The 25,995-nt window shown below is 33.8% G+C and overlaps 3 protein-coding genes and 2 pseudogenes across 3 annotated transcripts; all 5 read left to right on the top strand.

Annotated features, from left to right (window-relative positions):
- Positions 1–6,077: 6,077 nt before the first annotated feature.
- Positions 6,078–8,986, top strand: LOC139881226 (U-box domain-containing protein 11-like). The gene is made up of 6 exons (XM_071865738.1): positions 6,078–6,395; positions 6,853–6,969; positions 7,067–7,402; positions 7,571–8,625; positions 8,804–8,838; positions 8,934–8,986. Exons 1-6 carry the CDS (start codon positions 6,078–6,080, stop codon positions 8,984–8,986), a joined length of 1,914 nt encoding a protein of 637 aa, XP_071721839.1.
- A 986-nt stretch (positions 8,987–9,972) lies between these two features.
- On the top strand, positions 9,973–13,629 carry LOC139881218 (uncharacterized). The gene is made up of 11 exons (XM_071865731.1): positions 9,973–10,116; positions 10,600–10,738; positions 10,940–11,091; positions 11,498–11,578; positions 11,668–11,730; positions 11,935–12,069; positions 12,167–12,373; positions 12,486–12,605; positions 12,913–12,961; positions 13,190–13,353; positions 13,471–13,629. Exons 1-11 carry the CDS (start codon positions 9,973–9,975, stop codon positions 13,627–13,629), a joined length of 1,413 nt encoding a protein of 470 aa, XP_071721832.1.
- Positions 13,630–13,786: 157 nt separating this feature from the next.
- Positions 13,787–16,528, top strand: LOC139881225 (mRNA-capping enzyme subunit alpha-like). The gene is made up of 7 exons (XM_071865737.1): positions 13,787–13,810; positions 13,888–13,986; positions 14,073–14,162; positions 14,249–14,333; positions 14,459–14,589; positions 14,675–14,799; positions 16,318–16,528. The coding sequence occupies exons 1-7, from the start codon at positions 13,787–13,789 to the stop codon at positions 16,526–16,528; spliced, it is 765 nt and encodes a 254-aa protein (XP_071721838.1).
- A 153-nt stretch (positions 16,529–16,681) lies between these two features.
- On the top strand, positions 16,682–18,758 carry LOC139881224 (uncharacterized; annotated as a pseudogene).
- A 4,720-nt stretch (positions 18,759–23,478) lies between these two features.
- Positions 23,479–25,128, top strand: LOC139881223 (uncharacterized protein At1g66480-like; annotated as a pseudogene).
- The last annotated feature ends 867 nt before the right edge of the window (positions 25,129–25,995 follow it).

The raw sequence follows: 25,995 nt of genomic DNA, 5'->3' as shown, positions 1-25,995 counted from the left end.
TTTTATATACCTAGGATCTTGCATTAATTTTTTACGTTAATTTTGCATTAATTTAATGTTAAACTAAATTAAATTAACATAAATTCTTGAAGATTAGTAATACAAATGATAAAACACTAGGATCTTCTAATCAAAAAATAAAGCACCAGGACTCATTCATATATACTCTCTCCGTATCATAATAGATGCAGTTTTTGGCATAAATTTTTGTATCAAATATATGACATTTCCTATAATTTCACTCATTTTTTCCTATTTTACCCACATATCAAATGCCGATACAAAACCTATTTTTTACATATCAACACCGGCACCAAACCTATTTTTTTACATATCAAAACACACAACCACCAAACACACACCACCGCACCCACCACCAACGACCATCGTTGATCGGCATTGTCCAGCGTTGACCGACCGTTGACCGGTGTTGACCGGCTGATGACCGGCCGACCGACCACCAGCTGCCACCACCATTTTGTCTTATATTTGTTGTTTACATATATTGTAATTATTTTTATATAGTAGAGATAGTTTAGTACAAAAATATATTTTCCTTATTTTTAACAAAAATATACAAAACTACATGTAATTTGAAATAGAAGGATATTTTCGACCTTTTAAAAGTTCATAAAAGTTAATCCTAAATTAATACTACTTCCGTTTCAAATTAGATGCAAATTTTTACATACAATATTTTTATATAGTGGAGATAGTTTAGTAAAAAATATATTTTTCTTAATTTTAACAAAAATATTCAAAACTACATGTAATTTGAAACAGAAGGATATCTTCGACCTTTTAAAAGTTCATAAAAGCTAATCCTAAATTAATACTACCTCCGTTCCAAAATAGATGCAAATTTTTACATGCAATTGTATGTAAAAATTTGCGGACGGAGGAAGTAAATTCCAATATCAGAATTTTTTGTTTGGACCAAAGTTTAAGATTTTTTGATCCAAACTTAATTATATCCAGTTGAAGTCCTAGAATGGGCCTTGATCTATCATTACTTAATATGGGCCAAAGGAGGCTCAATAAGTGTTGGATCAAATATAGGCCTTACGCATGTGGCTTGCACGTGATTCTATTGAAAATGCTTTTGTAGTCTTTCTTTTCTTAACTCTTTTTCTTTCTTTTTTCCTTTTTATAGTTTTCTTTTCTTAACTCTTTTTCTTTCTTTTTTCCTTTTTATAGTTTTCTTTTCTTAACTTTTTCTAACCCAAGTTTTTTTTGTTTTAAAATTTAATTTCTTGTTAATTAAGATCGGTAATTTGTTGTGTAGGTGACGTGGATGGTGAGCTGTTTCAAAGGGAATGATATCCACACACTGAAAAGGCAAACAATGGCCGGCCTTTAATTAACTTGGCCAGCTAATCTCGAAAATAATTAAACGAACAACTTATTGTAGGATGCACGTTGTATAGTAGTAGTATATGGTTTAATTATTTTTTAATTATTTAAAAAAAAAAATCATCATCATTCAAAGAAAGTCTAAGCATCATAGAATTTTGTAACTAACATTTTTCTCAAAATATATAAATAAATCAATATATTAACATTCAAATAAAGTCTCCAACTAAATAATGTTTGTAGAGTCGATCATAGATATTTGGTTTTTCTATATGGTTGAAAACAATAATGTATACTGATGTTGAATTTTAAGAACTTCTTGTTTATGGTATGCGTGTCAATATAAGACCTTAAAAAATATACTATGTAATCTTTCTTTAACGGCATAATATATAAGGTTGTCAAAATCGTAGATCTTAAATCGTATAAAATTGTCAGTATGGGATCACAGAAAATGTAAAATCATTACTCTATAATCCTTCTTTAAATGTATAACATGTATATGATTACAAAGATCATAGATCTTGGATCGGATAGTATAAGAATACATCGTAAATCGTTAGGATCCTAAAATTTAATGGATACTGACTACAAGAAAAAATAACCTAGGATCTACATAAATTTGTTGGTTCTCATGACGCTGTCTATGTCACCAAAATATGTTACAACTTTCACGATTTTGTTAGGATCCGAGAAAGTCTGCCATAAGAAAAAAAGGTTTATTATATTCATAAGATTAATTAGCTTAATTAATCTTTCTTTAACAAAAATGGCAGTACTCCTTGCTCCTAGTAAGAAGAATATATAAACTAGAAAGCGGAAATCAAGATTGGCAGATGCCCTAAAATTTAGGCCATGTTCATGAATTCAATTAACAAGAGAATCCTAAGTACTTCTTGGTTTTGTCAAGATTACTTATTGATTTCAGAGCAGATCTAGTCTAACTTTAGTCTGTCCTATCCAATACCAGTTCTCTTCATATTGTTTATATTTCTATTACAATATATCCGCAAATTCTCGGTATTTGTTCACTTTGAGTTGAATTCCAAACTTTACGGATGTAAATCAGGTTTATAACAATTTGCTTCGGATCAATAAAATATGGAGTACAATTATTTTTTAGAGAAGAAAAAAAAAAAAAAAACAAAATATATATATATATATATATCGGATTCGCTCTTAAATTTTTTGGATGCATGATTAAAGTACTAATACATTTTAGTAAGTGAAGATAATAACCTATATCATAAAGTAATTTAATTTAATTTTTTTTTTGAATTTAAAGAAAAAAGCATTAATTTTTTTAAAAATATATAATTTAAAAAACTTTCTATCTATCTATCCATTTTTACTTTTTACATGCATGATTAATCTACTATCCGATCATGTCATGTGGGAACATGAACATTCTCTGCAAGTTTTTGAAAGAAATATTTCTTTCTCCTGTGTACTAATTCAATGCACGAACATGATTTATTTTGGTGCGTAATATAAATATATATAGCTAATTAATTAATCTTTTTAATGATACCCCTGATCTTAAGCTTTTTAAAACCGTGTCAGATTTTGACTTTGAAATCTATCAAATATTCATTTAATCTTCCTTTACAGCAAAGATTCTTACATGTGAAGATGATTAGATTGTCAAGCTAAGTGGAGATAATTATTGTTTTCGTGCTATGACTCCTAATTTTTAATTAAAAAACTCTCTATTTAATTACTTCAATATGATCTTAACGCACTAATAAAACTTTTAAATGCCAATTTATTTCATACTCTATTTAACTGTAACTGAGTAGAGTCGAGTAAGATTCTAAAAAAGGAAGAAGTTAAATACTTGATAGTTTTGGTTGAAATTCGATTCATTTGATATATGAATCAAATCGAATTTGACTCATTATTAATTGAGAGCAAGTTAATTGACTTTAACTTGCATGCTTCTCCCTACTTGATCACGAGCCTTAACTCAGTGAGTTGTGATCGATGAAGATGTATAAGAGATTTATAATTTGATAAAAATAAAAAATTTCAATTGGTATAAAATATGAAACTAAATTAGAACTATCTTGATTAAACAAGCATGATCGCGTGAATTCGATAATATACATAGTTATCCGTCTAAGTAGAAATTGATCTCGACATTTAGATGAAGCATGCAGCATCGGAGCTACTTAATAAGATTTGTGATCGATCTTTTATACTCCCTCATTTCAAAATAATTGATATTTTGAGTTTTAATGACATGTATAATTAATAAATATAATGAAGGTATTTTTTTTAAACCAAACATTTCTTAAATTGAGGAAATTATAAATATATATATTTTTTTTAAATCTGGACATTTTAATAGAAATTGGGTAGTTGGTGAACATGTATAGTCTTCCCGGAAATAGCATTTCCGATTCCACGATACTAATGACTGTCATTAACACTAACAGAAATCGGTAATCGGAAATCCGGATAAAACTAAAACCGGTAATGGCAAACCCGGTCAAAGCTAAAACCGGTAAGTCAATACCGGTCTTTCCCTCTCTGCAATAATTTTTCATACAGTATATACACTTCCCTTCTAAATTTCATACAGTATATACACTTCCCTTCTAAATTTCCTAAAGGCAAATCCAATCTAAGAAATCAAACAATCCAATATCTATACATGATCAAGATAATTTTTCTATCCATCTATACAAATTTTCAGATTGAAATTTGGCAGTAGCTAAGCTACGAAAATCTCTAACTGTCTATCGTTACGAAATCGTCTAATTAATTACTGTCTAAATTCCAAAAATTTCAAAAAATTCCCAAAAAATTGTATGATATACTAGAGGCAGTAAGGATCATCTTTCGTTAAGGGACCATACCGATCGGAGCTTGTTTGACCGGTGAGTCAAACCCGAGTCAACACTGAGTTGAGACCGAGTCAACCCAATTCCGGCGAGTTTGACCCAAAATCAACTTCCTAAAGCTTCCTGTAACATCAACAAGAATGGTGTTGATACATCAATGATAGCGTAGCATCATTATTGATTTCGATACATTGTTTTTCACCGTTATCAACTGCGTATACATAAATAAGATTCAATTGTACCCTTCTCTTTGAATTCCGGCATAATCGCACATTACTTGAGAAAAATCATCGTAACTCAAAATACCATCGATGAAATACGTTGCGTCGGGAAGGCTACCCACCACGACCTTGCCTTCCACGAATTATATAGAACTCCTCCAGTATAAATTTAAATAGGAAGACATATTTATATAAAAAAAAAATTCAAATTCAAAAAATATTGCAAAAATATTGAAAGAAATAATTTTAAAATTATTGATGAGAGACGAAGAAGTAATGCGGAAGTGAGAACGGGTGCGGATGTATTTATATAGAAACTTAAACCGGAAATTTTAATACCGGTTTTACGTCAAACCGGGAGGGATATTCCCGGTTTTACTTCAATCCGGGATCGGTATTACCGGTTTGTGGTTTTTCTTCAATCCGGGTTTTGAATTACCGGTTTTACTTTATTACGGGTTTTATTACGGGTTTGGCATATCGAGTTTGAAGTCGGTTTATTTCAAACCGTGTACGTGATTCCCGGTTTCAATGTAAACCGGTGATGGTAATTCCGGTTTCAATGAAAACCGGTGATGGTAAATCCGGTTTCAATGAAAACCGGTGATCCAATTCCCGGTTCCACTTTAAATCCGGTAACTTCAATCCTAGTTTGAATTAATTAATGACATTTCTAATCAAAATTAGTTGTCCGGGAAACTAAGTTTCCGGGATGACTCATTAATGTTCACCCCGCACGGCTACACTGTATAAAAGTACCGTGCTCTTCTTAAATTATGCATGTTGTTTTGTTCAATTTAAAAAGAATTTAGCTCATTTTTTCATTATAATTTTTTTTGATCTACTTAATTAATTACATATATCACTAAAAATTAAAATATCAACTATTTTAAAATAGAGATAGTATATGCATACAAGTATATATCATCTTCTTTCTTTCTTTTTTGATGAAAGTACATATCATATTCTACATTAAATGTCTTTTAAAAGTATTTTTACATAAAATGTCAATATGATTATTTAGTAATCATATAATTATAAAGTATGAAATAAAGGAGAATATTAAAAACAACAGATAATACTTCCGTCGCTAATTAATTGTCACAATTTTTATTTATGTTATCATATTTTTTATTCATTTTACGTAGTAAATGTAACAGTTAATTAGAAAGGGAAAGAGAAAGTATAAGTTTATAATTTATTATAATTATTTTTTTTCACATCAAAATTGCATAATCATATATTTCCTTGCTAATTCGAGAAATAATACACATGGTTGATTATCACATTCTTTCTCTAAATTATAGCTTCCATAGATAAACAAATCAAACTTAATTTTTCATAAAATATTTTTGTTTGTTCTTTTTATAATAAAGAAAGAAAATAAATTGATATAAAAAAAACAGTTTAATTAGTTGCTGAGTTGTAAAAATCATAATATTCCAAAATCCAACTGTATCCTCTTTGTATCGCGAATCTCGGATTCCATTTCCATTCCTTTCCTCCTCACAGACCTTCTCTCTCTCTCTCTCTCATAAGAGTAGTAATCGTTACACTGCTGTAAGCCATTGTCGTCTTTAAGCAAAAAAACAGAGCTTTTTTTTTTCTCTCCAACCAGCTTGTTCCACGTGGACATAGCCGGCAGCCGGCGGTGGTGATGGCCGCTTCTGCCGAGTACCCAACTGCGAAGACATTGCTGGATTTAGTCCACGACATTGTTTCCGGCGGTGGCAGCGGCGGCGGCGCTTTGTTCAAGAAGGATTGCACGGATCTGGTACGGAGAGTTGCACTGTTGTCGCATTTGTTAGAGGAGATCAGAGATTTCAACAGAGCTAATGAGATTGAATCTCAACCGTTGGAATTGGATGATTCGCCGTCTTATAGCCGTTGGTTATCTGATCTGACGGTGGCTCTTCACGCAGCTAAGAGGCTGCTTTCCATTGCTACGAGCTTCAATTCTTGTAGCTCCACCACTGTAAGCATTTCGTATAAAGTTTTCATTTTTTGTTTTTAAATTGAAAATTGTCAGAATGGATTCAGAATTTGACTGAATGAGACTTTGATAATCTATTTATTTGACTAAGTGATGTAAATTTTGTGTCTTTTTCACAATTTCAAAGTTCAATTGGGGTAGGCTGTTACTATCAGGATTGAATATTGTTCTGATGCAAAAGGTTCCTTTTTGTCCTAGAAATAAAGTTTAAATTTCTGTTTGTAATTAAATAAATAGGTAATTTAGTTTGGTTGATCTGATGATGATCTAGAGAATTTGATCATGTATAATGAACAGTATTGAAATAACTGTGTGTGAATTGATAGATTAGTTGGTTTTGATACAAACGGTTTCGATTGATGCGCTTGTCTTAGATTTAGGCCCTTCTGTACTAGTAATACATCTCTGAACTTCCCTCTATATTGATTGATTAATAAAGGATGGAGCTGCTAGGAAAATTGCATTTCAATTTCAATGCGTAACATGGAAATTGGAGAAAGCTTCGGCAAACATACCATATGAGCAATTTGACATCTCTGAGGAAGTTCAAGAACAGGTACATAAACATAACTAAGCTTAGAAATGTTTCTTCAGGATTTTGCTTCCATTAGACTTTACTTGCTGAAAACACTTTTCTCTTGGTTTTTTGCCAGGTCAATTTAGTCAAAGCACAGTTGAGAAGAGCTGCAGAAAAATATGGAACAATGAATTCGAAACTGTTTTCTCGTGCCATGTCACTGCCATTAGAGGATAATCAAGCAACCACAAAGAATGAAAACACTGACGATACTACAAAAAGTAGAGATGAAGAAGATCGGATTGTTGTAAATAGATTGGAAAGGGTTAAGAGCTGTCCAGATGTCAGCCGACCAAACGAGATTGATGTTGATGAGACCTGTAAAACTGATACTTTCACCATTCCTGAAGATTTCCTTTGCCCTATATCCTTGGAGCTAATGAAAGATCCTGTCATTGTATCTACAGGACAGGTGAAGTCTATGATCTGTTTTTCCACAATTACTCCTCATTTTTTACAAAATCCAGTATCGATCCTTGTATTTTATTACATCCATTATTGGTCCCTAATTTGTAAATATCCCCTTCCATTAAGCTTGATCCTGGATTCTTATATTAATACCTACTAATGATTTCTGCAGACATATGAAAGAGCGTACATTCAAAGATGGATCGATTGTGGTCATTTAACTTGTCCGAAAACTCAGCAGAAACTCGACCACTTCACTCTAACTCCCAATTATGTCATGAGGAGCTTGATATCTCAATGGTGTACCAAACACAATATCGAGCAGCCGACAGGATTAACAAATGGCAAGTTAAGAAAGAGCGACGGATCTTTCCTGGATGTTAGTGGGGACGTAGCTGCCATCGAGACAATAGTTCGGAAACTTTCTAGCCAATCAGTCGAGGAACGTAGAGCTGCCGTGGCTGAAATCCGATCTCTATCGAAAAGAAGTACGGATAATCGGATAATCATTGCTGAAGCAGGAGCTATTCCCACTCTCGTCAACCTTTTAACATCAGAAGACGTCCAGACACAAGAAAATGCAGTTACTTCCATTCTTAACCTTTCTATTTACGAAAATAACAAAGGACTAATCATGCTAGCTGGAGCTATTCCCTCCATCGTCCAAGTTTTAAGAGCAGGAAGCATGGAAGCGAGAGAGAATTCAGCAGCAACCCTTTTTAGTTTGTCGCTGGGGGACGAAAACAAGATACTAATCGGAGCTTCAGGCGCAATTCCGGCATTAGTCGATTTGCTTCATAACGGAAGCACGAGGGGAAAGAAAGATGCTGCGACTGCACTGTTTAATTTATTTATATATCAAGGTAACAAAGGTCGGGCTATAAGATCAGGAATTATTCCGGCATTATTAAAGATGCTAACAGATTCAAGAAATTGCATGATCGATGAAGCTCTAACCATACTTTCTGTTCTTGCAAGCAACCACGAGGCTAAGTCAGCAATAGTAAAGGCTAGCACTATTCCCGTTTTGATAGATCTTTTAAGGACAGGATCGCCTCGTAACAAAGAGAATGCTGCTTCCATCTTACTTTCCTTGTGCAAGAGAGACTCTGAGAATCTTGCATGTGTAAGTCGGCTTGGTGCTGTTGTCCCCTTGACTGAGCTTTCCAAGAATGGTACGGAAAGGGCGAAGCGGAAGGCAAGCTCACTGTTGGAGCATCTCCGCAAGTTATTACAACACCTCTAAATATATATTAACATGTGTAATTGTCTTACTTTACTTTTCTTTCATTTTTTTCTCGTCTCTGTTCATTCGTATTAATATTTGACCTGTGAATGTGATTGATTGCTAAAAATTGTCTTGTAGTAGTAACATAACTTATTGAGGATATGATCTGAGGATGAGAAATGCAAAAAGGCTTTCTCATGGCTCTCTACTATGTATCTATCTTTATTATATATTCTTGTGTAATATATCAATTATATCTGTTGCTTGGAAATTTCTTTTCCTTTTCTTTTTCATATGGATTTAACAGTTGACGAATTTTCTATACTTCATTGTCGAATGGTGTATTCGTTTGGTGTTTGAAGCATGTTCCGTGTTCCCACCCTTAAATCAAAGATGTTTTCACTTTTCTGATCAAAGATGTTGTGTGATCCACATAGCCTCATTTTGAAGGGATGCTGTTATCTTGGAACAACTAAAGGAACTTTATAATCATGGGACTAAATGCTGGAGAAAACAAATAAAAGGGACCAAAATCTGTAAAACAATAAGACTTTGGGACCAAATAGACCGTTATCATTTATAATTACACCGACGGCCCAAATAAACGGCACTTCATTGACACCGTCAAAGCATAGGCCCAACTGCCCCCGGTTGGGTTCATTAAATTAGAAAAAAAGCAAAACGCTGCGTTTAATCTCTTAGTTCACCCTATACTAACTCGGGTGTATCTAATAGCACGCTGATTGTTTGCTATTCACACTCTATTTATTGTGACTGACGAGATTACCCTTCTCCTATCGCTCTCTGTTAGAAAACAAGTCAGGTTAAATAAAAGGGTAATTTGGGTAGTTCATTATAAATAGCGTGGGAACATAAAAAATTCAGCGTATCACCGAGCTAATAGACACGCTCGTCGGATTCTAATTTTAAAAACATTTCAATTCGTCTTTCTGGAAATCAAAAGCTCTAACCCTCGCTCGCCAGTCGCCACTATTCGTCGTCGACGTTCACCGTCTTTCACGCGCTCGCTCTCTTTCTGTCTGAAATTAAGTCGACGGTGGTCTTTTACCTCCTCGCGATTGTGTAATTGTCGTGTCGGCCACCAAGAACAATTTCTCAGGTAATTTGATTTAAGTGTTTATATTATTGGCTTGATTAGGTTTTAGAGCTTTATAGTGCTTGGGGGTTTCGATTTTATGCTTGAAAAAAGTGATGGCTAGAGTATTTATGTATATGTAACTTTTTATTTTTTGAATACAGGAGTTTTCGGTATCAAATTGAGTAATAAGGAGAACTAGGACATGTGAGAGGTTTTTTGGTGGTCATTTGTTTCTGTCACATGCTGCATGTTGGTTGCCATGGACTTGAATGCTTCACCATTACCTGAGGAAGATGAAGACAATTATCAAGGACAAGTTGAGGACTACACTGAACCAGATTACAGTCCACCAGAAGACCGAGTGGAGTCATCTGTTGAAACCTCACGTCGGGTATGTGTTAGTCTTTTTCCATTTTCACTATAAAGTTATGTTTGGAGAAAGTATGTTTACATTATATACATAAGCCTGGAATTTAAGGCAGTGGTGAAGATAAGTTTTGATTGTGTTATCACTGAGACCCAGTCTCTTGAGTTCTTGACTTGTCAAAGCTTTTCTAACTGTCCTTTTTATATGGAATGTGATGGTGATGTTACAGTGATTCTAAGCCTCATTCTCTTTGTTAAATGACGTTACACCGTTACTTTGTATTCCTCAATACTGCTTGTCAATGAGTTCATGCATTGACCGTGAGTTTATTTTCGAAAGATTCATTATTTGGCACTAACAAAATAGTAATCACCAGATCTTACCTTTTGCATTTGTCTATTATTACCACGGCTTTGAGTGGGTCACTAATATGTTAAAACATCATTATGTACTTTTTTTCCATCTCGTGTAGACATTGATGGCTGTTAAATTTTGCCTTGTGTTAAGGAACGTGAAGAAAGAAAAAGGAGACTGAAAAGAGAACGCCAGGATGACAGAGCAGCGCATGGATATCAGTCTCCTGCAAACGATTATAACTATCAAGCTAAACATTTTAGAACATATGATAAATCAAAACTGCCCCCTGGTAATGTTCCCTCTGTTTACTCTTGATAGGTTGATATTATAATGGTGATATCTGCATTTTTTGGTTCTTTATATTTGCTTGTAGAATGAGAAACGTTTCATTAGTGAGTGCTAGATGAGGGTTTGTGATTATACTGCTTCTTAATCTTGAATATTAGTTTGGTTTTCTTTTTGCATCAACCACTTTGTTTTCATATGGCAGGCTGGTTGAATTGTCCTCCTTTTGGTCAGGATATAAACTACATCATTCCATCTAAGGTTCCACTTAGCGATTCTCTCAATGACAATGTTCCTCCTGGCAAGAGATACTCTTTTAAGCAAGTGACTCGTCAGCAAGGAGCCTTAGGGAGAAAAGTAAGTTCAGTGAAGTTAACCTAATATTGTTCACACTTGATGCGTTGAGTCTATTTGATTCAAGGAAAAATGTGCAGTGTCTTAGACTAGGGAACAATTTCTTAATGAAGGGACATTTTGTAGGGTAGCCTGAATCTTGGAAATAGTACTCCGATTAGAGCTTACTGAGTCACAAATGTAGTATGCAAACTTTGGGATGAGATTTCCTCCACATTGACATACAGTTTAGCAAGTACCACAATATTTGTCACCTGTACTGCTCTCATGCATGTGTCATGTATGCAAATTTGGATGTAAATTTGATATTTTCTGAAGGAAGATTATATCTTTTTTTGGAAAGGGTTATCCCTAGTAGTAGTAATTTACTATTTCAAATGATCTCTAAATTTTACCCATGATTTTTCAGCTTGGGTTGGTGATTGATTTGACGAACACTACTCGTTACTATGGAGTGCATGATCTGCCTAAAGATGTTAAGTATGTTAAGGTCAGAGGTGCTCTAATGCATATCTTTTTCTCCAGTGATTTGTGGAGCAATTAATAATTTACCATATGTTCTTTTATTGATGTGTGCAGATTAAGTGCCAGGGTCGAGATGCTGTGCCTGATAATCTTTCTGTAAATAAATTCGTTTATGAGGTGTGTTTTATGTGGTTAACTTCCTTCTATGCATGATATATATGCATGCCTGGTTTATAACTTTTTTATGTTCTTGATAGATTAAGCTACTGCTTAGAGTTTAATCTTCAGTTATATAGAACCCATTGGGTCATTCGAATTGCTTAGAGTGTTTTTTTTGGCTACTGATGCTTGATGTGTACTACCTATTTGCTTGAATTTCAGGTTATACAGTTTTTAACCCGCCAAAGGCAGCCACAAAAAAGACATATTCTAGTCCATTGCACACATGGGCATAATCGCACGGGGTTTATGATAGTTCATTATCTGATGCGTTCTTCATCGATTCCAGTCGCACAGGTGTGTCGATCGTCAACAATATACCTTTTTAATACCTGTCATGTTAGTGTATACTTTAATATTTAATTTGAGTTTTTAATGGTTCACTTTCATGCAGGCAATAAAAAGATTTGCAGATGCGCGTCCTCCTGGAATTTACAAACCAGATTACATCGATGCTTTGTATACATTCTATCATGAAAAAAAGGCGGAATTGACTGTCTGCCCTTCGACTCCCGAGTGGAAGAGATCTACTGACCTGGATCTAAATGGTGAAGCAGTACCGGATGAAGATGACGATGGAGGGTCAGCTGTGACAATACAAGTATGCATAATCTTGGAATCTTAAATGTTTCTTGGCCTTAAACTTTTTGGACATTTATGGTATGGAATAATGAATTTTTTTTCTGGTTCTCACAAACCATTTGGCGTATCAGAAGAATCTCCCGATTGATGTAACATTGACAAATGATGATATTTTGGGAGATGAAATTCCTTCGGACCAGTTAGATGCAATGCGGCAATTCTGCTATCAAGTATTAAAGATGAACTTCGGGGTATTATTCCTAGACTTATAGTTATACCTATCATTTAGATGTTTTTGTATGTTAAAGATTTATTGAAATTGGAATGAGGTATTCTTAGTATCTGTGAACGTGTGCACTAAACCTATCCAGGACAAAATATTTTTAACTACATTACTGGCATTTCTAATTCATAACTTTTGGGCCTGGGACTTTTGACTTTGGTGGTGTCGTTGGTCTAGGGCATCTATAGGTTATTATTTTTATTGGAGATTTGAAACTTTCTCTTACAGATGTACATTTGTTTCATAAATCCATGCTTCTGATTGTTGAATTTCAGGGAAGAGGAAACATGCAATTCCCAGGGTCTCATCCAGTTTCTCTTAACAGGTTTACTTACTTGCATTATATCTCAGTAGCTAGGCTGTTTTAATTGGTTGAAACAACTTTTGTTCGTGGGATTGCTACAATTATGTTGTTTTTCATAATCCCAGAGGAAAGCCCCAATTTTCGGACCATTGTGGGCAAGGAGGGATTCAAATCCCTTGGGCCTTGTCGATTATGTTTATAACTAATAACAAACTCTTTTGTTTCTTCAATTTTCTGGTTGCATCCAGGGAAAAATTTGCAACTGCTGAGGCAAAGATATTATTATGCAACTTGGAAAGCGGATGGAACTCGATATATGATGCTAATCACCATGGATGGATGCTATTTAGTTGATAGAAGCTTCAACTTTCGAAGGGTGCAGATGAGGTTTCCTTGTAGAAACACTAATGAGGTACGTGCATTAGTAGAGCTGCTCATGCGTAGGATTTCTCGGTCATCAAATTTATCTGTAGTGCCATACAAACAAACTTCACACCTTTTATCTTTTACTTCGTAGGATTCGGGTAAGGGGTTATTAACTCATCACTACACGTTACTTGATGGTGAGATGGTTATAGACACTGTGCCAGATTCGCAAAAGCAGGAAAGGAGATACCTCATCTATGATATGATGGCATTTAATTGCATGTCTCTAATAGAGGTTAGATTTGAAATGGTCTTTCTTTGAAGTTACGTGTGTCTTAGTGCACTTGCCAAAACTAACTTGCAATTTGTGCAGCGGCCTTTTTTATGAGCGGTGGAAAATGATTGAGCGAGAAGTGATTGAACCTCGAAATTTCGAACGACAGAATATTGTCCAGAGTAGAAATCCATTTTTAACAGATATGACTTGGAACCTTTCAGGGTATGTTTGTAATTGAAAGGAGCAATTTTAATATCCATTTTCAACCTTGTTTAAGCTTTTTACTCTTTGCTGCTGTGTTAGGTGAGGAGAAAGGACTTCTGGCTACTCTCTACTGTCAACAAACTTTTGAAAGAATTTATTCCAAAGCTTTCACATGAGGCAGATGGCCTTATATTCCAGGTGATTGTTATTGGACTTATCCTTCTTATTCTAATTCACATTTATGAATATTTTCATTCTTAACCCTTAAAGTATATTTTTGCCAGGGTTGGGATGATCCATATGTTCCTCGCACACATCAAGGTCTTCTGAAGTGGAAATACGCCTCCATGAATTCAGTCGACTTTTTATTTGAGGTCAACACACTGCATGCCCTCATTTTTTATTTTTAGGTCTATTAATTGATGATATTAAATAAAGGCTATGGTTTGTTTGTTGACAGATTGATGCCAATGGCCGTCATCTACTGTATCTGTATGAACGTGGCAAAAAGAAGTTGATGGATGGGGATAGGGTTGTATTTAAAGGTTGATTTTTAGCCCTTTCTTTCTTTCTTTCATATGTTGATTTTGTTTAAGTTGAGGATTCATATTGTCGACGCCACGTCCTCATTTGCTGTTGATTTTGTTACTTCAAACTTTGAAAATTTCAGATGAGGAGGATCCTTCTGTTTACTCTGAGAAGATCATCGAGTGTGCTTGGAATAAGGAAGAAGAGATATGGAAATATATGAGGATCAGGCCAGATAAGAATACTCCAAATGATATCAATACCTTCAGAAAGGTAAACTAACTACAGTCTTTCTTCTGATTAGTCCTTTTACTTTTCAAAAGCTTTAAATCGGTCCTTAATTTTTTTTTTGACTCAGGTGATGAGAAGTATTAGAGACAATATAACAGAGGAAGTGTTGTTGAACGAGATAAATGAGATCATTCGTCTACCGATGTATGCTGATAGGATAAGGAGTGATAGTAAGATGCTTGTAAGACGTAGGTAAGTAGAAATGTTCGAATAGACAATGTTGGACAACCTTTTTTGTATTTCTTTATAACTAGTGGTTTGATAATTAATGTAGATTAATCAATTTAACAACTCTCTATTATATATTTTATTCATAATCTGATTTGGTTATTGAATGAATGAGTAGCACAAGTTATTTATCCGGCTATGGTAATTTTGTTAATTTAAGGTTCATCTCAATAATTTTTGTGTGATTAATACTACGGTTTACGAATACTAGATATTAGTCGTCGTTTTTGAGAAAAAATTGTTTCAAAATAGTTATCGTTTTGAATTCCTAACAAAATTGTAAGTGTAAATTGTCAAATTTATCCTCAATTTAATGAGGAGAGAATGTCTATCATTGATTGAGTTAACTAAAATGGAAGTATTATAAATATTCAAAGATGGTTCCGTTTGTGCGAATTTTTGACATATAAATTATTTATTACTTCGTTTAAAGAAATTTATCAATTCTATGAAAATAAAAATTTTCAAATATATACAGACTAATAAAGCACTTTTGGGCTGAAAATTCAAGTTAGCAGTTAAAAGTATGGGTGTGTTTGGTATGATTTGTTTTTCTATTTTTTTTTGTGTATTAAAATAATATTTGATATAATTTTTTTCTATTTAAATTAATAAAACGTATTCGTATTCGTATAAAGTAAATTTTGAAAAATAACTTTACCAAACATAAATTTAATTAAAAATAATTCTTATCATATTTATCAAACAATAATTATCTTATAATTAAAAACTGTTTTTTTATAAAATAAAAAGAAAATACTTAATAAAAAGATCATGTCAAACGGATCCTAAGTATGGTGATCAACTAAGTAATATATATATGACGTGGAAAAAAGTAAATAAGTAATGGGTTAATTTTGTCAAAAAAATAATCGACACATCAAATTCAAAGCTTTAACAAATCAAAGTTAGTGTTTTGATCAATGGAATGGAATAGAATTTGGCAGCTTAGATTTAATACCTAAATTAAGATTTTTTGTCTGGAAATTGTGTTCAAGATATTGTGGCCGCGAGAGACAAGCTGATCAGTCGGGGGTTACAACATATATCTGGATATTGTGAGGTATATTTTTGATACAAATGAATCTATTTTGTATTTATTTCGTGACCGTCGATGACTCGCGATTTCTAGTATGGTTTGGACTTAAATGTTACTACTGAATATCAGCATGCTGATGCAAAATTGTGGCTTCAAGGATTTTTACGGCCCTGTCCGATCATGATCTCAAGATTTTTATTACAGCGACATGGTGGATATGAAATAACCGCAATGATTGTATCTTTCGAGTCAAATGCCACTTATCAGGTTCTGCTGCTTGTGGTTTCTAGCGATGGTTCCTCAATTTTTCGGCTTGAGAGAATGTCAACACATCAATAAGGACGCTAACTACTCGAACAGTGGAAAAATGGAAACCTCCCGAACAAAACGTTGTTAAATTTAATTTTGATGTCGATTTTGTTCTTGGGAATGTTCATAGACAGATATGGAACACTTGCAAGGGATCATACTGATCGACGTATTGGAGCATGGTCAGGCAGGTTTGGAAGGCAGGATTCGGCTTTACAAGCAGAAGCTATTGCGATTTTGAAAAGTATTGATATGGCTATTGATCTGAACCTGAGGAGATATCATATTGGAAGGGGACTATCAAAGCTTTATCAAAGAGTTGAGTTGTTCACAGCAGAGTTTTAGTCGATTGGCAATATTTTCAAGGAGATAAAATACAAAGCAACTACCTTTTTTTTCTTCTTGCCGATTTAAGTTTATTAATCGAGACGGTAATAGAGCACTCACATTTTAGCACATTTGATTTTAATAGTTTCTTTAATTACGTTTGTTTGTGATATGATTGAATTTGTCCGTTTGAGGCGTTTCCGGCTTAATGAAATTTTAATTTCGATTCTCAGAAAAAAAAAACAAATCAAAGTTAGAACAAATGGCTCTCGCCTCCGTGAAAGCCCTACCGTACTACCGCCGTCTACCGCCACTTCAATTTCTCATCCGCCGCCTTCAAAAACTGAGCTTCTTCCCTATGAGAGATTGCCCAAATTGGTATCGACCCTCCTCTCAAATCATTCTCTAGATAAATCAAAGTGCAAAGAACTCATACCCCAGTTGTCTCCTGAAAGCTTCGATCGAGCTTTCTCAGCTGTTCGATCCGATTCGAACCCGAAACAGCTCTTGAATTCTTCTATTTCGCATCTGAGACCTGTCGTTTTAGGTTCACGTTTCAGTCTTTTTGTGTTTTGATTAATTTGCTTCTGGATTCCAATCTTTCTTCACCAGCAAGGTTGCTTTTGATCAGTTTAATTGACGGGAAGTTTCCTGTTTCGGGTCTCGCTGTTGTTGCTGATGTGTTTTTGGTTTTGGCTGATAGATGTATATTCCCATCTTTAAAGACTTGCAATTTTTTGTTGAGTTTCGTTAGTCAAGGCTAAGGAGGTGAATAAGAGTTGCAATGTGGTTTGATGTAATGTGCAGCAGTGTTTCCCCGAATGTTGTTGCTTACAATATTATTATCGATGGTTTGTGCAAGGCTGAGAGATTAGAAGAGGCCTTTCGGGTTAAGAAGAGAATGATGTGATAAAGGGATTCGACCAAGTCTAATTACGTATAGTGTCATTATTAAGGGCTTGATTTAGTTGAAGAAATTTGATGAAGCAAATAAAATTGTGAAGGAAATGTCTAACAGAGGAATTGCTCCGAATGAGGTTATATACAACACATTCATCAATGGTTATTGTAATTTAGGAAATATGAGTGAGGCAATAAGAATAAAGGACAATATGAGAGCAAAGGGGCTGTGTCCCAATTCGGTTACTTTTAATTGTCTCGTACAGGGATATTGCACCAGGAATCTAATAGAGCAAGCTCAGTATATTTTAGAGGAAACGATATCAGGTAGGTTGTCTATAAATCAGGGTAATTTTACTTCAGTGATTCATGGGCTATGTGAGAATTCTAGGTTTGATTCTGCCCTACGTATCACTAAGGAGATGCTTCTAAGAAATATGAAGCCAAATGATGGGTTGAAGGGCTTTGTAAGAGTAAAAAGCATTCAGAGGCAACTGAACTGTGGTTTTAAGCTGTTTGAGAAAGGGTTTGGAGCTAATATAGTGACTTCAAATGCTCTAATCCATGGACTTCAAACCCGACATCGTTACTTACAATTTGCTTCTGAATGGAATGTGCAATCTTGGCAAAATGGAAGATGCTGTTAGCCTTTGGTACGAATGCAGAACACGTGGCCTGGTTCCGAATATTTATACATATGGAGTCATGATAAATGGACACTGTAAAGCAGACAACATTGTGGAGGCCGAAAACCTTTTTAAACAAAATGGTTACCAAGAAGGAAAAATTAAATCATGTTATTTATAACACGCTTATCAGTGCTCACAGTAAAAGTGGAAATATGACGGAAGCTTTTAGACTTCGTGATGACATGAAAAGCAAGAAAATTCAGCCAACTTGTGCTACATATTCTTCTCTATTAGATGGACTGTGCAATCTTGGTCTTCTAGAGAAAGCAAGAAACGTACTTGATGGAATGAGAAGTGAAGGCCTGCTGCCAAATGTTGTCTGTTATACTGCTCTCATGTGGGGCTATTGCAAGCTAGAACATATGGATAAAGCAAGGAGTGTTCTACAAGAAATGATTTCGTACAGTATACATCCCAACAAAATTACCCACACTGTTCTTATTCATGGTTATTGCAAAATGGGTGATATGAAAGAAGCAAGTAAAGTCATGCAGGAGATGACAAATGAAGGGATTCTCCCGGATGTAGTCACGTATAATGTTTTTACTGATGGGTATAGCAAAGTAGGAAACATAGAAGAAGCTATTAGAGTTTCTGACCAAATGTATAAGAATGAAGTGGATTTAGATGAAATAACATATACTTCGTTGATTAGCTAGTGGCGAAAAACAGTCAACTGGTACTCAAAAGGAGGAATGAATGACCGAGGAACTCTTTAAGGTCGGATAATTTGCATGTGAATTATTTTATCTATTGTTTGGACCCTGAAGCAGAGCTTGGTAATTACTTCCTTAATTTCCGACGTTTGTTGATATTTCTGAATTTGTAATTTCCTTTCTCGTAGTTTTGTAAGGGTTTTGATCTTGCTTCTTATCTATCCAGAGGCAATTGGAAACACTAGGGCACCGAACGGGCTGGTCTTGAAGATATGCTTAAAAAGAGATGAACAAAAGGTGTGCTTGCTTATATCTTTTTACTATCGATGACTAGTTTTGGTATGGGGTTTAACATTAGGAGATTTGAGGCTCTCTCTTTTTCATATCTGCTGAACTAGAGATGACTTTTGAGTGCGAATACATTTAGTGGCAGACTTGTAGTGCTATTTCGTCCATTCAAACCGAGTTATTATCGTCTATCAGTATCAGTCTTCTGTAGTTGTATTCATGCACTTGACCCCAATGATATTGACTGTGGCTCCAGGATGACATTCTACCAAAGTTGATGATTACCACCGGGTCTGACGAGGATCTCTTCAGGAAGGAAATAGCAAAGTATCAATGCAAAATATGATTTGGTTATTGAATGAATGAGTAGCAAGTTATTTATCGGACTACGGTAAATTTTTTTTTTAAAAAAAAAAAATTGGTAAAAGTTTCTTTTACTTTTATTTTTTTATGTAAATTAAGGTTTATCTCAATATTTTTTTTTATGATTTAATACTAGTACATCTCTCATGCGATTACGTGGGATTTTTGTGATTATAAAATTATTTATTTACTTTGTCATATGGATTTGTGTTGGTATTTTGGTGGAAAAAACTTGACATCTGCGGCAGTAGGGAAGGTTCACTACTGCCACCCAATAATATGCTGATATTTGTCTCAAAATTTAAAAAAGACCCAACATATTTTTTTGACAGTTAAAACAAAAAATTAAGGACCTATTTGACATTAAAAAAAAACCTCTTGGACAATATAGTAACTTGGGTAGATAGGCTTCAGGCTTGTGGCATCGGATTGTACTTTCCTCTCCAACTCACTTTGTGTAGCAAATCTTCTTTCGGCAGCCGATTACCTATTTGCAAGATAAAGAATCCTACTATTCCAATTCTGTCATAAAGTGGTTTCATTTAGTCTTTAGACTAACAAAATAGAATTTGTATTGAAGAAAAAAATGATGAATATTTGCTGAAAGGTATAATATAACGGTAAAAAGGAGTTTCAATTAAATCATCGTTTAGCTCTATTGGGATCGATAAGAAAAGCTCGCGAATCTATCAGCACCTACACCTTTCACATCGTTCATCAGTAGACAGTAGAGACTCCACCTCAGACGACTACGACGACCCTTTGATTGAATTACTGTGCCTATCACAGTCCACCCGCTCTCCTCCACCGCCATCGTCACTGAACCAATACCCACCGTCTATTTCCTTTGAATTCTTATCGGAAGCATGAAGTATCCAAGCCGTTAAAGAAGTAGTATGGTTGTAGACTTGTAGTTGTTAAGTTTATCACTTTTAATGGAACTCCAAAAGTTTTTTATTGTGTCAAAAATAGGTCCTTAGCTCTTTGTTTAAGTGTCAAAACCATATCTGTTAGTTTTTTTTAACAGGTGTCAGTAAATTATTGGGTGGCAGTAGTGAACCTTCTCTACTGCCGCAGATGGCAAATTTTTTCCTTGGTTGATTATCCCTCGTTTGATACAGGGGGCCTTTTTGCAGGCTCCAACCAAGACCCATACACAATGCAACCGACAAAAATTCGGCCCATTAAGGCACATCCACAATGCCCATTTCAGGTCCACATGCAAAGCATGAGGCCCATATAAGGCGGCTCGGATCCAACCCAGAAAAAATTGTGATGATTTGCACAAAGTTTGTGAAATATGAGGGCGTTTTCATTAGATTATGCAAAACTACATGGGTTTATTATGTATATACAGACCTTTTTTTTTTTTTTTAAATAATAATAATAATGATCGACTTATATTATATCAAATCAGTGGACGACTGAAGTCAGTGAAATTTCTTTTTCTTGTTGAAAAAACATTCAAAATTAATAATTTAATTAATATCTGTAACTTTTTTACCAGCTTAGTCTTAAAGGCACTTCAAAAAAAATTATAACTAGATATGTATATTACTATAATATTAGGTAAAAATAACTGTTTAGTCTATGTCATTTTAAAGGAGACGAGAGAAAGAAGAATATAAATTGTTTCGGTTTAATTTCGGTTCGATTATAATCAGAATATTATAAATCGGGCTAACAAAGTCTAGGTGGTTCTTTTACAAGTAATCGACACGTGTCACGCTACGATTAGCTGTAAATGCCAACTCGATCAAAATTAACGTCTGTTAGGATCGAAGGACCAAAGAGTTTGAAAAAACGTAAATATTGAGACAAAAAAAATTAACTTTATATTTGAAGGGACAAATCATTTAAAAACGTTTGAAACAAAGACCAAACGGTTACTTTTCCTAATAATATTAATTTAATTATTACTTGCTTAGTCTTAAAGGCACTTGAAAAAACTATCTTAAAGCTAGCTAGAATTTACAAAAAAGCATTTATTGTTTCTTGTTGGTATATATATAGGTTAAAGAAGTTTGGGTCCATAGGGGTTGTTGGATTATATTCACCCGAGTTCAAGCTTTCACACCTACGCATTATTCATTGATCCTCTAAAATGAGATTTATGAGAACAGCTTCGAGTGTCGACGTTTTCTGATGTCGGAGGCCTGAGGTGTTTTAACTTTTAGGGCGGCACTTGTATGCGCTCCAAACGTAGGAATGTCCGATTCTAGGAACATTTTGACTAGTTTTGAATCCAATTTTGATTTAACTTCTGTCGTGTAGGAACCAAATCTCTAAGATGTCGCTAAAAAAAACACTAGCTACCACCACAAATGACAAATCTACCGACTACCAGCGAAACCAAAATTATATATCCAGCATAATATATAAATTTGCTATAATATATCCATAAAAAAATTCATCACAAGCACACGACGTGTCTCGGGCTAAGTTGATCGATTTTCAGAGTTTAGGGACTAATTCATTAAAGTTTAAAGTAGGGCAGTTTTTTAATTTATTGCGCTATCTTCTTTAGAGGGGTGTGTATTATTGGAGAGCATCACATATAATAACGACATCACTAGCTAAAGTCATGTTTTCACACAGAATATTTCAATTCACACCAGCATCGAAAATTGTTAAAATTATTAGGCAAAATTTTGGACCGTAGGAACATCTCCACCGTTGAGCTCATTTTATAAATTTAAGTTACAGCATCTCAATGATAGCAGAATAGAATGATAGTATGATAGCAGAATAGAATGATAGTAGAATAAGAGAAGTAAAAAGTGAGCTTCATGAAATTTGAGTTTGTATAATTTAGTATAAATTTTTAAGTAGAAACTCGTAATTTTATATATTATATATTATTTATTCATTATGTGTCTTTTTTAATTGATAATTTTTTTATAGAATAGAAAGTGAGTGGATAAAAATAATAATAAAATATTAAGTTATATGAATTTTTGAAATAAAGTTGAAAAGATAAAATTTTAAGATTTTTAAATGCTATATCATCGATCCACATAATTTATTCCAGTGCAAGTTGAAAATTCAATTTACAATCCAAATATATTTCAAAAAAAATATTTCGGTTCCTAGAGGAAATGGTCTTACCGATAGTCTCTATATATTTTAATTATGTATTTAATAAATTTATGAAATTCTTTATTAATGTATTTAATAAATTTATGAAAAAATGAATTCGTTCATCATGTCATACACATATATTTGTCTCCATGAACGAGGTTGAAATCAAAACAATAACCTTGAATATTAATAGCCCGTGATCATCGTAAATTAGCTGTTGAATGTTACACTTCCTAGAGTAATTCCAAGAATAATATATCCCTGTAGCCCGCAATCACGCTTTCAATGTTTTCTTTTCAAGAATACATTTACAATTCTTATTTACTATTCTTCATGACAAGAATATTAATATATATGTAAAATACATTTCTTTTTAGATTTTTCAAAACAAAAAATATATTATACAGCTAACCATCAAAAAAGAAAATGCATGCAAATACAAATATTTTATCGGATCTATCAGAACTCTACATCTTCTTATTATTAAGACGAAAGTAGTATTATTGATGAGTGATCTAGTGAGAGGTCCTCATGTTATACCCCTCTTAAAAGAAGCATGCAACTCATCTTTTTTTCTTTTTTGAGATTCTAAACGAAAACTACGTGACTTATATATAGTTTGAATTGTGTTCTGGTGTTTGTGTGCTGTTTTTATATGATTTGAAATGAAATATTATTCTGATGGAGGAAAAATTAAATAAAATAAAATACAGTTGATTGAGAGCGAAAATTTTACGTACTTTCATGCGCTTAATTCACGTGATTTTGTCAATGTTCAACATCATTTTGCCTTCTTTATTGACCCCAACTACGTATCCTTTATTTTTCAAATATCGTAATTGTCATTATCTTCGAATCTTAATTTAAACTTAATTTCTTAATTTGTGCGCCATTTTTGTTAGAGTATATAAATACCTTAATATATAGAGGGAGGCTTCTCATTCAAACTCTCCACCAAGTTTTTTGTAGTATTCAAAAGCTACTTAGAACTATGGGAAACAGCTTAGGAGGCAAGAAGACAACAAAAATAATGAAAATTAATGGAGAGACATTGAAACTAAGGGTACCAATCAAAGCTGGGGAGGTAATTAAGGATTACCCTAATCACGTTTTGCTAGAATCCGAATCGGTTAAGTATTATGGGATTAGGGCAAAGCCGTTGCAAGCTCACCAAGAACTAGAGCCTAAGCGGCTATATTTCTTGGTGGTATTGCCCGAAAATCCTAAAGAGAAAAACCCTAGAAGAGTTCGGTCAGGAATTAACATGAGTGCTAAAGATCGGCTAGAGGGATTAATGTTGGCTAGGAGGTCAACATCTGACCTCTCACTCATGAAGCCACTAACCACCGCAGATGGCGATGAAGAGGGAGGAGATAACGGCGGTGCAATGAGGGTGAAAAATGAGGTTGCCGAGAGCGGAAGTAGATAAATTGATCAAGGAAAGTGAAAACGATGGAGAATTAGCTGCGAAAAATTCGGGAGCTTTATATGATCAAGAACAATATTAATATCGCTGCCGGCGATACTAATATTAAAGAGAACGGAGACAGCCATGGCCCAGGGGGAGGAGGAGGAGAAGGCTTGATCAAGCAGGCACGCCAGGTAATTACAAGAATTCCATTTTCTGTTTTCTTCCTTTGGAAAGACATCTAAATTAGTTTAATTAATGGCCTGTAATTCAGTTTGTTTTTAATATGGCATGTTTCATATATATACTAGGCCAGCATCTAATTGCCATTTGCATATCAACTTGGATTATATCTTTAACTATGTGACTGCAAATCATAAAAAGGATTGAATTTCACTTGAGCTGTTTTTAATTAGGCCTTGACAATAAGATCATTTACAAGTTAAATATGCTGGCCATAATTTATTTATATATATAGTTAAAATTTCACTACAAACAATCACACTTGTATGAAACGAACATAAAACTTTTTACCGTTCAATTAAAATACATCATCTTAATTTTATCTAAAAATAATATTATATCTGTCTTGAAATACACGACATGTTCAATCCGTTTATATGAATATATATATTATATAAAAAAATATGTATTTTAAAACGGAATGAGTAATGGATAGAAAATATCATGCATGTTTATTGCTGGAGTAGTTAATTATTTTGCAAACTAATTAAGGTCAAAAATAGGTGGCAATTTGCTAATTAAGTCGCAGCTTTCAACGACCATATGCAAGTTCTTTTTACCTAACCCTAATACGGTCAAATTCCTAGTCAAACCGCTGGATTCTCCTCCAACGTGCATAACATAGACAAAAATCAACTAATCAAGCCCACCAAAAAATAAATAATATTCCTTTATCTTCATAATTTCTACCCTAAAATATTAAACAACAGATAGTACAATATTAATTTAGAGGAAGAAAATATGACGAAGCTTAGCCTACCAAACTCAGATATATTATGAAATATAAATAAATTAGTCAAATCTATCTCAAACTTATGTTATTAATGTTCTCAAAAGAAATAATTAGGAAGTTTAACATACATTTATTATATATTTTCTTGCATTATAATTAAATTAATTTTGTCTTTTATGTTTGTAATTCTGCAGAAGCGAGTCAGTTTCTTGCCGATCAAGGAAGGAGAAAACCAAATTGCCGTGGCTACTTGTTAGAGTGACCGAAAAATAATTAATCCAAAACTTAGTGTGGAATATATGTTTATATATAGATAAATTAAATATATATGTTTACTTAGGTTTTTATTAGTTTTCGTTCTTCATCAAAGCCTCTGGATTCTCACCAACCATTGGAAAAAAAAAAATAGTGTTCCAAGAGATAATCTGAGAATCATGTAAGAGCGTGTATGTGAGAAGTGATGATGTATTGTTAGAACTTAGAGAAACCCTTTCTGGAATAAGAATTTTTTGCGAATCACAACAGTTTTGTCGATTTTTCGATTACTACAAAAATGTGCAATGTTTATCATTTAGGGTGTGTTTTTACATCATGCTCCGTTTTCTTCTAAATATTCTTCAAAATCTATATTTTTCATTAAAAATGACAAAAGATAACACATTAGGATGTGTCTAAAGCAAGACGGCATGCTCCAACAGACCCTTAACTCTAAATAAAACTATTACATTCCAAGAAGTAAATGCAAACAAAGCTTATTCTGTTTCTGAGTCGACTCTAAATAAAACTATTACATTCCAAGAAGGAAATCCAAACAAAGCTTTAATTCTGTTTCGAATCATTGGTGTTCAAAACAAAATTTATTCTGTCCTTTGAAGGGAGAAGAGGTTTTCTATTCTGTCTTGGTAATTTGTATTCAAAATTCAAACTCGATTTGTACGCCTTCCGACATGAAGAGCCAACTCTGTTATCGATCTTGAGGGAGATGTCGAGTGCTTTTACAGAATGAGTAAGAGCACCACTGCAAACATTTATTAGCAAATTAAATGACAATTCAATCGAGACAAAAAAGAGTTTTGAAAAGATTCATAATGCAGTTTAAAATTTGTAATTATATAAAAGGGCAG

The sequence above is a fragment of the Rutidosis leptorrhynchoides genome, unplaced genomic scaffold (assembly GCF_046630445.1).
Source record: "Rutidosis leptorrhynchoides isolate AG116_Rl617_1_P2 unplaced genomic scaffold, CSIRO_AGI_Rlap_v1 contig132, whole genome shotgun sequence".
Classification (NCBI taxonomy): domain Eukaryota; kingdom Viridiplantae; phylum Streptophyta; class Magnoliopsida; order Asterales; family Asteraceae; genus Rutidosis; species Rutidosis leptorrhynchoides.
Note: the sequence above shows the minus strand (reverse complement) of the source record. Positions and strands in the feature narration are given on the sequence as shown.